The sequence below is a fragment of the Magnolia sinica genome, chromosome 3, assembly GCF_029962835.1.
Source record: "Magnolia sinica isolate HGM2019 chromosome 3, MsV1, whole genome shotgun sequence".
Classification (NCBI taxonomy): domain Eukaryota; kingdom Viridiplantae; phylum Streptophyta; class Magnoliopsida; order Magnoliales; family Magnoliaceae; genus Magnolia; species Magnolia sinica.
The window spans coordinates 60,561,137-60,575,609 of NC_080575.1; the positions used below are offsets into that span (position 1 = coordinate 60,561,137).

Sequence of the window (14,473 nt, forward strand, 5' to 3'; positions counted from 1 at the left end):
GGAGAAAAAACATTACAGTGGGCCCTACGAATGTTTTAACGGTGCGAATAATTGTCCCGCTACTATTTGTGATGTGGTCCACTTGAGCTTTGGATATGACTCATTTTTTGTTAATGTCCTAAAATGATCATGCCATAAGGATGGTCAGTGTAGATATAATAAATACATCATGATGGGGCCCACGGAGCTTTGATCCTCTTTCCATTGTTCGTACGTACATACATCACTAGTGTGCAGTACAACAGCTAATTCGCTTCCTTTACAAACGGGCTCTGTGGGGTCCACCTTGATGTATATGTTTTAACTAGGCCGTCCATCCAGTTTTTCATATCACTTAAGGACGTTACTTCAACAAATCTCAATCGCAGGTGGACCACACCAGAGAAAGTGGTGAATGACCTTTAAAAGCATTTTATAGGCCATGAAAGTTTTGGGTTAAGCTCATCTTTGTATATTCCCTTCATCCACTTCTGGTTGACCTTATCAATGGGTTGGATGACAAATAAACATTACGGATCTACTTAAAGTGGGCCTTCATATGTTTTTAATGGTGAATGTTCAATCATCACTGTTTCATGTGGTGTGGTCCACGTAAAATTTGGATGTACTTAATGTTTGGGACAACGTCCGAAAATGAGTTGAAAAAATGAACGGACAGAGTGGATATACAACATATCATCATGGTGGGCCCTACAGTAAGGGTAACACCCACTAAGCTGTTACCCGCGTAACACCTAATCCACGCCCGTAAGGAGTGTGGATTCCGTGCGATTGGCTGCACTCAAGACGGTGCAACCCTTGGGGTCGTTCCCGCATTGATGTATGCATTGTCTATCCATTCTGTCCATCCATTGGGAGAGATTATTTTAGATCATGAGACTAGATCATGAGACAAATAATGTGTCAAATCCAAAGCTCAAGTGGACCCCACCACACAAAACAATGGGGATTGAATGCCTACCATTAAAAACTTTGTGAGGGCCACAGAAGTTTTCGATCAAGCTGATATTTGTGTGTTCCCTTCGCCCATATTTGCATGAACTTATGAACAGGTTGGATCTCAAATAAACATCATGGTGGGCCCCACAGAAGTGGTTTAAAGTTTCAACAGTGGCGTCATTGTCCCCACTATTTTCTGTGGCAGGGTCCACTTAAGTATTGGATTGGCCTCATTCTTTCACTCATGCCCTAAAATGGTCTCTCCAAATGGATGGTCGGTGTGGATACAACACATACATAATGGGTGGGGCCACAATCACGGTTCCACGCACACATCGTTCTCTAGTTCATACTCTAAAATGATCTCTTAAAATGGATGGATGGTATGGATACAATCCATACATCATCATGGTGGGGCCCATAGTCAGGGTCCACCCTTGTTGTGGCCCTGAGAAGTTTTTGATGGTGGGCGTTCAAGAACCACTGTTTCCTATGGTGTGGTCCACATGAGATTTGAATCCGCCTCATGGTCTTGTGGGGCTCGTGATGGGCCCACCATGATGTTTGTGAGAAATCCACTCTGTCCATCCATTTTTTTCAGGGCATATTAGTTGTCCATTATGCATCATATTTGAATATAGTTGTCTTAGTTCAATCAAACAACATATAGCTTAGGAACCTATGCAAAGGAAACCTATTATGCACACTTCTTTTTTGAGATTTTATGATTTAAAAGTGTGTATTAATGTCTTTTTTAATAATCTCTCAAGTTTCATTGAAAAATTCAACCATTTTCTCAATGTTTCCCCAAGTTTCCCAAAAAGTACGATAAATTACGCGATACAAACGATAAATCCCGTGCAATAGCTGATACGTACATGTATCCCAAGGGTGCAATACATTGGTGATACCGACATTTCGAACATTGCTCCCAGCTATTTAAGGCCAGCTTACAAAGACTGTTCGCTAATCTTTCCTAAGCCCTATCCTCAACAACAAGAGAAGAACAATCAATATTCATTACCCTCATTTTTGGCAAAAGTTTGATGATCATCTTCTCACTCGAATTGATACCACTCACGTTCTAGTATGGTTCCACCTATGTTCGAAATATTGTTATCGCGTTACATATCAAACCCTTGGGATACAAATACATATCAGTTATCACATGAGCTATATCGGTTGTATTGCATAATGTATCGTTGTTGTTGGAAACATGGGGAAACATTGGGAAATTGGTCAAATTTTTCAATGAAACTTCAGTGATTGTTAAAAAAGACATCAATACATACTTATAAATCAAAACATAACAAAAACCAAGTGCATATAATAGGTTTTCTTTGTATAGGGTACTAATATAAGCGTTGTCTAACTGAATTGATGCAAGCATATTCGAAGTCTATTCATATAATATATAAATGTAAGAAGTGCGGGAAGACAATAAATACATTTAAAAGCAAAAGAAAAATCACTAGATCAGGTTACATACATGTTTGATTTTATGTTTGGACACAGATTGCAAATGATTTGCGAGAAATTGATTTTATTTTCAATTTTCTGCAACCCGGCCCATCTCCTCCAAATCTTGAAATTGAAGCTCTCGATCCGTGCTTTTTCATGCAAAAATCATGGATTTGTAACAATTTGACACTAATTTAACATGATTTACAAAAGAAAAAAAGGGTCAAAAATCGAAAATGCTCACCGGATCAAACATGTGGGATATATCGCACTACTTGTGCGTTTCGTATTGCACAGGTGGGATACAAGATATATCGTGGGATGTATTGGTTGATATTTAAAACACTAGTTCCACCCAAGGTTACTTGGATTGTAGGCCGCTTTGGTATGTCGTGTGGGAATGGATACATGGTATGCTACTTCCTCCAATATGTGGTATGCTAGGGGAAGAATCATATGTGTCACTCCAATATATACACTGTATATGCAATATAGTTTTACATATGAACTCATGTGTGTGTGTGTGTGTAACATTGATAATTTATTTGATAAAGGCAAAAGCCAAAAGAATACAAGGAGACAACAACTAAGCAAATTACAACTCATGCAAACAAACCAGAAACTGAACTGTCACTTTAGACAATGCTACCCAGTCCATTACATGAGATTTAGCCCTATTAAGCACCTCCGAAACTTGCCCCTTTTGGTTCCTAAAACATCGCTCATTCCTTTCTAGCCGTAGAAACCAGATTCCCGCCAATAAACTAAGACGCCAAACTCTGCTCCCAATATTCTCTTTCCCCCACCATGCCACCACAAAAAGAAGCATTTAATGGATATTGGCAACATCCATGCTACCCAAACAACTTGAAGAAGCAATTGCACAAACCTTTGGTAAACAAGCAATAAATAAAGAGATGATCTACCGTTCCTTATCCTAGTAGCACATTAAACACATATTCAGGAGAATCAACTTTCTCTTAGGAAGGTTGTCTATAGTTAGCACCTTCTTTCTTCCCACTAGCCAAGCAAGAGCCGCCACCTTTGGAGGGGCTCCGTAGCTACACACGAATGAAGATGGGCTGATCTTATCACTTGAAATAGAATCGCTTAAAAGCTTGTAGAGGGACTTCACTGAAAACTTAGCAAACTTATCTTTCAACCATTTCATCGTATCTACTTCGGATACCACAGGACAAATCTTAGACAATAACTTAAGAAGACTTACGAGTTCTTCGATCTCTTCATCCTCTAAATTTCTTCTACATGGAAGAGCCCACAGTACTAATTCTCCTTCAATGGAAAAAACATCAATCTACCTTCATGTTTGCCTCAGCCGCTACCCTCACTAACCATCGAAAAAGTTCATTTAATTTTTTAATTTCCCACCCATACATCATCCCAAACCTAAGTTGATTCCCATCTCCCAAATGGAATCCCACCCCTTCCCAAACTACTTTTTACTGACACCGCAAAATTCCAAATAAATGATGATCTATATAGAGATGACGACTTAATCCATCAACCCCTCTTTTATATATATATAGAGTCATGCTCCCCTGCGCACCTACGCACTTGCGCACCTTTGCACACTTGTCATGGGTGTCTAATCTGAACGGTCCATGTGATGCGGAATCCCATGAAACCTCCTGCAATAAATTTTCACCCTGATCTAAAATTCTGGTGGGCCATAGCAAAGAGAAATGCAAATCAAGGGAGGAAATTGTTTTCATTTTTCATGGCCCATCAAACTTTTAGATCAAAGTAAAACTTGGTCCTGGGGGGTTTCACGAGGTGCTGCTTCACATGAACGGTTCAGATTTTGGATCCACATCACGTATGATGGGTTCTCAAAAAAGTTCGTATGTAGTATGTACGAACCAGTTCGCAGGTGAGCGTTTTATATATATATATATATATATATGAGAAACGATGAATGTTAATGTTATAGATCACACATGGTTAGTGTTATATTATAACTAAATAAATAAAGGTATAAATTTCTACATTGTAAATATAAATTTGCATTAACTTACCCAATGGTAATAACAAAGAGCACTAATTGGGTCGCTAAAAATGGAGATTTGGATTGCAAATGACCCATAATCTGGAAGGCTCAATCTGGAACGTAAAATGTGGGGAGTTTTGCGTTTTCAGTTAACATTAGTTCCACCTCATAATAAACCCCAGTACAAGCTTACCCCATTGGGAGAGCAAGCAAAATAGGGCACCATGGAGGACTAGTTCCCAGGAAAATTGTAAGCAGTAAATACGAAGCACCCATTCAAATGAAAGGTCATGCTCACGTAATTAGTTGCTCAAAATAATAGTGAAACCATGATACAGGGACATGTGATGACTGATGACCTATTCTAGATGCATGTATAATCAAGTTAAAGAATGTTCAAATAAATACATGAATCAACTAACCGTTTCCAATCAAAGGGATTAGGTAAATTTCAACACAAAGATGAAGTCATTCCGTCAAGATCATACCCCTTAGCGTAAAATCGTGTAAACAGTAAAAAGGGAGGACCTAGGAATATGAGGATATCCCAGATCTAGCATAAGTCAGTCCACAATCAAGTTTGGATCTGATTCTACTAATTAATCATCCCTCTTTTCCATTCAAATTAGTAAGGGAATATCCAAAGAGGAACAAAAGGGGTGAAGAATGAAGGGTTCAAGATGAAAAAAGTACAACAGGTCCTTTTGTCGTTTTTAGAAAAAAAAAGAAAAGAAAAAAGGAGGATGATTCTTACCTTTTCCTATACCTCAAAGATCTAGAAAGAAGGAAACCTTAAATTGGGGTGGAATCCTCAACACTCAAGGACCAATCCTGAAACATTAATCTCTTGAATAAAGAGGAAGAAAATAAACGAATTTCTATTCATTCAATAATAATGAAAATAGGGTTTCTCACAACGTATATATAAGCTATGGAAAAAGTAAAAGTGCACTAAAGCCCTTGAAAACAAGAAAAATAACAAAAAAGACGAAAAAAATAAAGAAAGTGCAATAAAGCCCCCTGAAACAAGAAAAAAGAACAAAAACGCCTAAAACTAAAACATCTGTGTGGTAGGGTGTGAAATCCGACCCATGGATCCATGGTCAGGGTGTGGTTAGAAAATGGGTCCAATGGACCCAACGTCCATCCACATCAACTCTTCCGCTTCGATACTTTGTCGGCGACGCCTTCTCCTCTGGTACACTCTAAAGGGTGCACCACTGATGTCCGCGTCAAACCACCTATACATGATGACCAACACGGTCAAGGCTCCAACCTTCAGGCTGCAACATAGCATCGCATGTTACCCGCAAAGGGTTTAGGAATAGTTGATGTCTAGAGTATGCAGTGGGAGAACAATAAAAGAACAAGCTACAAGAAAATCATTAAGGAAAATTTTTATTTAGAAATAGGTTACTTACATAAATGTTAGAGTATTTGCAAATACCCACATAAAAAGAATGAGTTTGCAAATAACTACATCATTAATTTGCCGTTATTGCTAATATTCATTTTCTGTTAGTTTTGGCACATGACTATTAACTATCGGGCCAACTTTTTTAAAATGACAAAACCACCCCCACCTAAAATCCCAACACGGCTAGATTGCATCCTGAGATTGATCTAAGCCATTCATTTTCTCAATACCACCATATACAAGCTGTAGTTTAATAATTATGCTCCATTGATGATCCTGACCTTTGAATGTTGGATTTGAATATGAGCCATTAAATATTCATCTTCATACACAATCACCCATTCAACAAAAGTTTCCTACCACTAATATCATCAAAATCGTTATTGTATCACAAATTGTAATAGGGGCTGAATCATATCGAATCGAAAATCATAAGATTTTTTATGATTTTCTTAAAAAATTAAGAAAATATGAAAAAAATAAATAAATAAGAAAAATAAATAAAAACTCATCAATCATCCTTTTGCCATTAATATGCACCAAGTAGTACAGTGTTACAATAGTGTTAAAGGATTCTTATCTTTCCTTTATTTTTTTGTCTTTCAAGAAATTTCCCTTAAAATACATACAAGGATCCAATAATAATTTATATTCTTGTTACCTTTCTTGAATGTAGAATCATGTTGGAAAAGCGGCATTTGATTCTATAGACTGACAAAAAAGGTATTTTCATTTCTAAACATTATTCCACAATACATACAAGTCAACATGATCATAACCATCCATAAAAACATTCCAGATAAGTAGTACATCAATTCGGTGTTTCAACCAGTTAAGAAGTAAGAAATCATAAAAAAGGCTCCTTGATTTAACGCTGAAGAGAATATATCATTAATCCCTAATAAAGAACTCACATTTTGGGTAGCATAGAATCCAAAACATGAAGGATTCATATCATCATTTAAAATGCATGCAATGGTGAAAACCAGCCGCCATACCATATTATGGCATGAGTAGAGTTGTACACGAGTCGAGCTTGGCATAGCTCGACTTGACTCGGCTCGGCTCGGTCCTCGAGCTTGACTGGCCAGCTCGGGCTAGTTCGAGCCTGTGCGACATTTTCTCAAACATATGGAGTGCACCTTCAATTTCTCACAGTATGAAAAACAACAGCAGCAGTTTATAGACATTTCATCAAACACTCAGTAAGCAACATCAAAATCAAGATACGAGGGTAGTTTTATCATGTAAAGTTTTTTTTTTTTTTTGTAGTGATTTGTTTTGTATCCATACCTTCCTCGCCGCCAGCCGATCCCGCAGAGAATGTATGCACCCAAAACAATATTTCGTTGAGTCATTTCATCAAACACTTGGTGAGCAATGTCAATATCAAAATAACCGAGTCACTGAACTGATTCGATTCGAGTTGAGGTTCGATCCAAGTCGATTCGAGCTCGGACAAGCTCGAACTCGGCCTAAAATTTTTTCAAGCTCCAAAAATCAGCTCGACTCGGCTCAAACTCAGTTTCGAACCAAGTTGAATCGAGCTTTTTCGATTCGAGCCTAGTGAGTTAACCGAGTTAACTCAGTTCGTGTACAACTCTAGGCATGAGGCCACCATATTCTAGCAAAACCTCTCTCTCTCTCTCAAATAGGTAAGATTGAAATGCCCCTTGTGGTTTGAGTGAATTACAGAAGTGCCCTTGCTGGTACTAGCATTTTCAACCGTTGCTTCAATGGTGGTCACTTGCCGACAGTAAACAATATAGACCATTCAAATATGGGCTCCTTTGTAGTAGAGGATATCCTGCAACCTATGGTTATTGGATGGTCCAAATTTGTCGGTTGATTTAGTTATGATGTGATTTTTGGGATATAATCTGCAAATGGGACCCAGCATTTGTATGGTCCAGATTGACTTACATGGTGCCATGGTATTGTGAACAAATCACCCCCATTTTGAAATGCGAGAAAACATGCATGGTAGTCTAATAGCCCTACATATGGGAAGTATGTTCCTTCCAAAAGGAGGACATGTGGAGGAGATGGAGCATCTTATATCCACCACAAGGCCTACCTTGTGAGTGGTTTAAATCAGCACAAGGTTGGCCTGTATGCAAAATTTGTTGGACAAAAAAAAAAAAGAAAAAGGATCGACCCAGCATCCTACATATTTCAATTTGCCTTTGTCGCATCTCAGGATTCCCCATATGCATCAGCCACATTATTCCACATGTTGAGATGGCCTGATGATTTAAAGAGTCTATCCTCTTAATAATATCATAAAGAAGCCATGGTTCCATTAGAACATGATGATCCTGACCTTCGGTTACTTAATTCCAATCTGGCCATTGAAAATTTTCTTTTTATTATTAATAATCTACATTCTCAGAATCAACCATTTCACATGAGCCTTCCCTGATAGAAAGTGAGGCATAGAATCCAACAAATGGATGGCTATGATCATTTGACATTCCACTAAAAAGGTTAAGAACATTATACATTCAATTGAAAAAGGCAGTCATATTGGCTGTTGGATGTTCCATCCTTAGTAAATATTTGGGACATTTTGCATCCATACCGACACACAATAGACCAATGTTCTGGATTACCTGACAATGGGTCAAACTTGTAGGATAGAGAACTCATCTATGCTGTGCAAACATGCAGACCATGCTATCAAATATTCCTCCTCGACACAAGGGTCACAGGTTCCAGATAGTGTATTTGCATTCTCACTTTGGTTTTGGAAGAAACAAGTTTTACAGCTGGGGTAACCCTGTCATTTTTAGAAAAGATACCCCAAAAGTTAACACTTGTTGGCAAACACTAACAAAACGTGTGTATTTGCAGTGATGGTGAATTAATGATGTAGTTATATGCAAACATTTTCTTTTTATATTGGTATTTGCCAAAAACTTATTATTTATGTACGCATTGATCAAAGCCCCTCTAGAAATTATATGCAGGCTAGTAGAGGATCCTCAGCAAGCTCTACGAGCACTACATGCGATAGCCATCAACTATTCACAAATTCCCTTTCGCAGGTAAGACAGCAATAATTGTGCAAAGGTGTATTGTAGAGAGACACCGTATTGTTATGTGATTTCTGTTGATTATCATGTATCAGTGGTTCCCCGCTCTTTTGTGAAAGAAAAGAAGAAGAAGAAAGAAACTTCTCAAACGCATGGATTCTTCAATCATTTTGGTTTGTGGCGCAACTGCCCCTTGCAACAAATATCGCCAAGATTTTCAAAACATTGCTTATTTTCAAATATCGCGATATTTTCACGAATTATTCATTAGATGATATTATCGTGATGATATCTGATATTTTCAAAACCTTGGTTGTTTTGAATTTTATTGTGATTTAATGCAAAATTATTGTGATTTAACATAAAACTTATTTAAGAGTTACGATAATTCATTTATCACTAAACTAGTTAATGCATTTGCCTTGTATATGTAGGATGCCCATTCCATTTGTATGCGACAACTGAGATGGTTATGATTTGCTCATTAAACAGGCCACAATATCTGGAGGAAAAAAAAAATGACAATGAAGATTTTTTTATTTTTTATTTTTGCATTGTTTTTAGTTATTGTAATCAACCTATGTAATAGATAGTTGGATAGCACTTGATTGTAATCAACCTATGCAATAGTCTATTACATTGCGCCTGTAGGAGTTTTATTCTCTCATTATGGGTCCCCATCCTGGGATAAAGGAGGGTTGCGTCAGCTTGGGTGTTCACAGTTGATAAAACATGTGATACAGAGGAGGAAATCAAATATCAATGTGTGGGTAGATGCATTGGGACACGGATTGGCTGAGACACCCGACTACAGGAACTTCCTGTGGTCGGAAGCTAGAACGGGCCCACCGTGACATTTGTGAGAAACCTACCATGTCTATCTGTTTTGCTAGCTCATATTATGACATGAGCCCAAAAATGGGGAGGGTCTGAAACTCAAGTATGAGTCTGAAAATGAGAAGGATCTAAAACTCAAGTATGAGCAAAAGTGGGGTTGGAACACCCAATATTGAAACATTCATGGGACCACGGAAGTTTTGTATCAAGTTAATATTTTTGTGTTTCTAGTTCATCCCAGTGGGAATGACCTTATGAAGGGTAGTGTTTGTATCATGCGATATCACTGATATAAACCATGATCTATCGGTTATCGCAACTAGGCGATATGAAACCGAACTTTAACATCCATTTTTCATGGTATCGTGCAATATATTGCACCAATCGTGATAGATCATGGATATTGTTGGGGTATAAAATTTGGTTAAGGGGAGAAGCTTCAAGGAGGAAAATTGGTGAAAGAAATAAAGGATAACGGTGAAAGGCAGGTGTGTTGCGCGAGAGCTGAATTGCACGGGTCCGCGCAACTCGTCCATAATCATTTTAGGCTGCGCAACTCTCACCAGAGAAGAATGGATTGGGAATGCGAAGTGGGGTCCACGGCACAGGATTTAAGGGCTCACACATGTGAAAGCCTATAAATACCCCCCTACCCCCCTCATTTAGGATTGAATGTTCAGAAGACTAGTGCCTCTGACAAGTATTGGAGACAAAGAGAAGGAGAGGGAGTGCGGAGTGTTGAAGGCCTAGGCCGCGCTACTCCTGGCGAGTTGCACCGGCTAGCGCAACTCCTTGGCCCGCGCAACTCATCTTTGAGGCAGCTGCTATGTTGCAATTTTCCAGATCCTCAGGCTATTCCAGATGTTTCAAAAGGATCCAAGCACTCCTTTATCATGCCAATATGGGACGAAATGCATAGGAAGCCCGCACAGCTCATCTCCCCTGGAGATATGATCAATATGAGCTGGAATGCTACTAAAATTCACATTTCGAATTTACTTAGCTTTCGTATTTCTAGCATTTCTAAGAGATTCTATCCTAGAATCAAAGGACCAAAAGGATGTAAATGAATTCAGAATAAATGAAATTGATGATTATTTTTCTTCGTTCTATCTTTTGTTAATATTAAGTGAGATATTCCTCAAATCAAATGCTTTTCGTTTCTGGTCGAAACAGATATCACGATATTGTGTGATATATCCATACTCCCCCTTTATAAATTCTTAATGTATCATACCATATATTGATACCGAGTGCAATATCGAAAGGGAAAAAAGGAAAATGACGTTGTTTTGTCTAGAAAATCCTCAAAATTTTGGAAAATCTGATTATTTTTTTTCACAAAAAAGAAAAAAGAAGAAAAAAATCCTAATACATTGGAAGGTGATTTCGACCAGTCCATTTTAGTTAGTTGGAAGAAAATCTTTGAAAATTTTCCAAAATCACATTTGGAAGCTTCTTGGGACCATATTCTAAAAGGTGCGTATTTTTTTAGTTTTGATTCATTTTTATATGCTATAAATAGTGTCAAATGATAAGAAATCACGAAAATGCCCACCCGATAGAGTCTATTGTGGAATCTGTTAAGGGGTGGATTTCTGATTGGAAATCCTTGCCTTGTAAAGGATAGTGGTCCTTAGCCTGTTTTTTCTTCTCTAGGGCTTTTTGTTTTCTTTCCTTGCCTTTTGTAGGTTTCGTTAATAAAAAATTATCAACCTTAAAAACAAATGGTAAGAAATCCACGATTCTTCATATTTTGCGTTAAAATTTATGGATTTGAAACTTTGATTTTGAGATTTGGGGGAGATATGACGAGTTGCGAAACATTAGAAGAAAAGAATTGAAAATTTCCCATTTTTTTTCCAAAGCAGTTGCAATCTTAGTATCCAAAAATCAAATCAAATATGTATAATACCTAATCTCCACATTCTTGGCAATTTGGGGCCCTTTCGAGAAAAAAATTAATTAAAATAATTTTAAAATGAAAAAAATGTTCTTTTTTCAAAATCCACAGGTATATTTTTAGTTTTCTACTTCTTTTGCTTTTAAATGTAATGCTTGTGTTTCCATGAATGTCTTCTTACATTTATAAATTATATGAATTGACTTTGAATATAGTTGCATCCAGTGTTCGAAGTATCGGTATCGCTATAAGTTTCGCTAGCTAGGGATACGGAAACATATCGATATCACCGATAATATCGTTGATAATCGGAAATGCAGGGAAACATGGGGAAAACGGTGGACTTTTCAGCGAAACTTTAGGAGATGTTAAAATATACATATTTGTATATTTAGAAATTAAAAAAAAAAAAAAAAAGTAAAAAGAATGCATACATAACAAGTTTTTATTTAATGGGGCCTTAAAAGCATGTGTTGTCATAAGAAATCAGTTCAACCATCCCATCCGGCTTATTTAACCATCTAACCTTCCATCCAAACATCCATCGACATTACAAAATATCAACAACACATGATATTTCACCAAGAAATCATCAACAATTGAAAAGAAAACGAAAGATTGTGGTATCAATATCGCACATGTTGCGATATCGATAAGATCGAGATATTATCAATATTATCGATGACAAATTGAACACTACATACAACCATGTGCCCATGAAAAAAAAAAAAAAAAGATTTGAAATAAAAAATTCTAATAAACAAAAAATTGATGATATCAATACGTTGGCAATATTATTGAAATATCGTCGATACACTTATGATACAAGTATTACCTATAATTTACATAGTGAAAAATATTGGTGATATATTAGCGATATTGATGCATTGGCAATACAAGCGGCACCTAGAATTCACGTATTTGAAAATATTGGCGATTATATTAGTGATATTGATACGTTGGCCATATTTAGCGATACATGGCTAATACCTAGAATTTCTGATACTGCCAGCGTTATCAATATCGCTAACAGTGTTATCGGTATCACTGAGCTACAGATAAAGATAATATCGGAGATAATTCGAACACCGGTTGCATCAATTTAGTCAGACGACACATAGATTAGGAGTTTAGGACCTTATACAAAGGAAACCTCTTACGTGCACTTGTTTTTAGTATTTTTTTTCTAAGTGTGTATTGGTGCCTTTTTTTTACAATCCATGAAGTTCCATTGAGAATTTTAACCGATTTCCCAATGTTTCCCCATGTTTCCCAACAACAACAATATATTACACAATTATATCCTGTGCGATAATCAATGTGTACCCGTTTCCCAAGGGTGTGATACATTACACAATAACGATACGGAAAACATTGACGAACGGTTTAGATGGCATATAAGCATCAAGGTGGCCCTGGGAAGGTTTCGACGGTAGGCATTTCCCTCCCCACTTTTTCGTGTCATGTGGCCCGCTCGAATTATAGATCCACCTCATTTTTGGGCTCATGTCATAATATGAGCTGGCAAAAAGGATGGATGGGGTGGATTTTACAAACATCATGGTGGGACGCAACTAGCTTCCGACCACAGGAACTTCCTGCAGTCGGGAGTTGCAACCAATCCGTGTCTGATGCGAACTTCCTGCAGTCGGGAGTTGCAACCAATCCGTGTCTTATGCCTTGGATATTTACAGGGAATATTATCATTTGACGGGGGTATATTGGTCATGCAATCCTGAAAAAAATAAGCTATGTTTGAGTATTTTATCAATTTATAATAATTATTTTCAAATATATAATTTTCGGTGAGATTTTCGACCCATCCCGGATCCACAACTAGGATCACAAGATGAACGGTCTGGATCAACAAATAAGGGGGCCCACTGGCATCAAATGCTGGCGCGGGTAAAAACACATCATTAACTCGGCCAGAGCTCGAACCAAAAACAGCATCATCACAGCCGCAGAAAACAGAGAGAGAGGGGGGAGACGAACCTGCCTTGTGAATTAGGGCTTGAGCAATGTTCCTGACATGCCACGTGGATCTGCCGGTGGCGATGACCATGAAATCCGTCCAGTCGCATTGACTTTTAACCGGAATCACCTTCACGTTGTCAGCTTTCACGTCGCTCAGTACCTTCTCCACTTCCTGCAACTCCAGGAACCCTGGCTTATCCGACGGCCAGGATGAAGACACGTGTCGATGGATGATGCCATGGAACCCTATCTTCCATGAGCGTTGCACGGGAAGAATGACTCGAGATCTTGATAAAGCTGCCGCCAGCATGAGTGCTCCGTCGGGTTGGGGCGGATTTAGGATTCTCTTCTGGGCTCTGATGAAGAAACGTTCTCGTACTTGAAGAAATGCCAACCGTGCTTGGCCATAACGAGCCATCGTGGCGATTAGCCGTTCATCAGCGTGTCCTGATGTGTTGATTTTTGGGGAAGCGGATTGGCTGGTGTACCTCACACATCAGCTATATAGCTGCTGTATTGACGTCAGCAAGTTATGTGGTTCTGATCACGAGGTATGTGTTATATCCAAGCCGTCCATCCATTTGACGAGCTCGTCTTAAAGCTTGAGACTAAAAATAAGATAGATCTAACAATCAAGTGGACCACACTGCAAAAAGTAGTGAGGGATTGAACGTCTTCCATTGAAACCCTTTTTAGGGTCATTGAAGTTTTCGATCAATATGAAATTTGTTTTTCCTCTTAATTCAGGTATTTGTGAACTTATGAGCAGATTGGATGGAAAATAAACCTTATGGTGGGCCCTATGAATTTTTTAACAGTGAAAATCATTATCTCCGCTGCTATTTGTGGTGTGGTCCAGATGATCTTTGGATATAATTCATTTTTTGGATAATGCT

The 14,473-nt window shown here is 38.0% G+C and overlaps 1 protein-coding gene across 1 annotated transcript in view; it reads right to left on the minus strand.

Annotated features, from left to right (window-relative positions):
• LOC131239952 (protein Iojap-related, mitochondrial) overlaps nucleotides 1-14,022 on the minus strand; it is a 43,675-nt gene extending 29,653 nt beyond the window's left edge. Inside the window, exon 1 of the mRNA XM_058237908.1 lies at nucleotides 13,600-14,022. Coding sequence (XP_058093891.1) covers nucleotides 13,600-13,995 — 396 coding nt within the window. The 5' untranslated portion in view covers nucleotides 13,996-14,022. The remainder of the gene's footprint in view (nucleotides 1-13,599) is intronic.
• Between the last annotated feature and the right edge of the window lie 451 nt (nucleotides 14,023-14,473).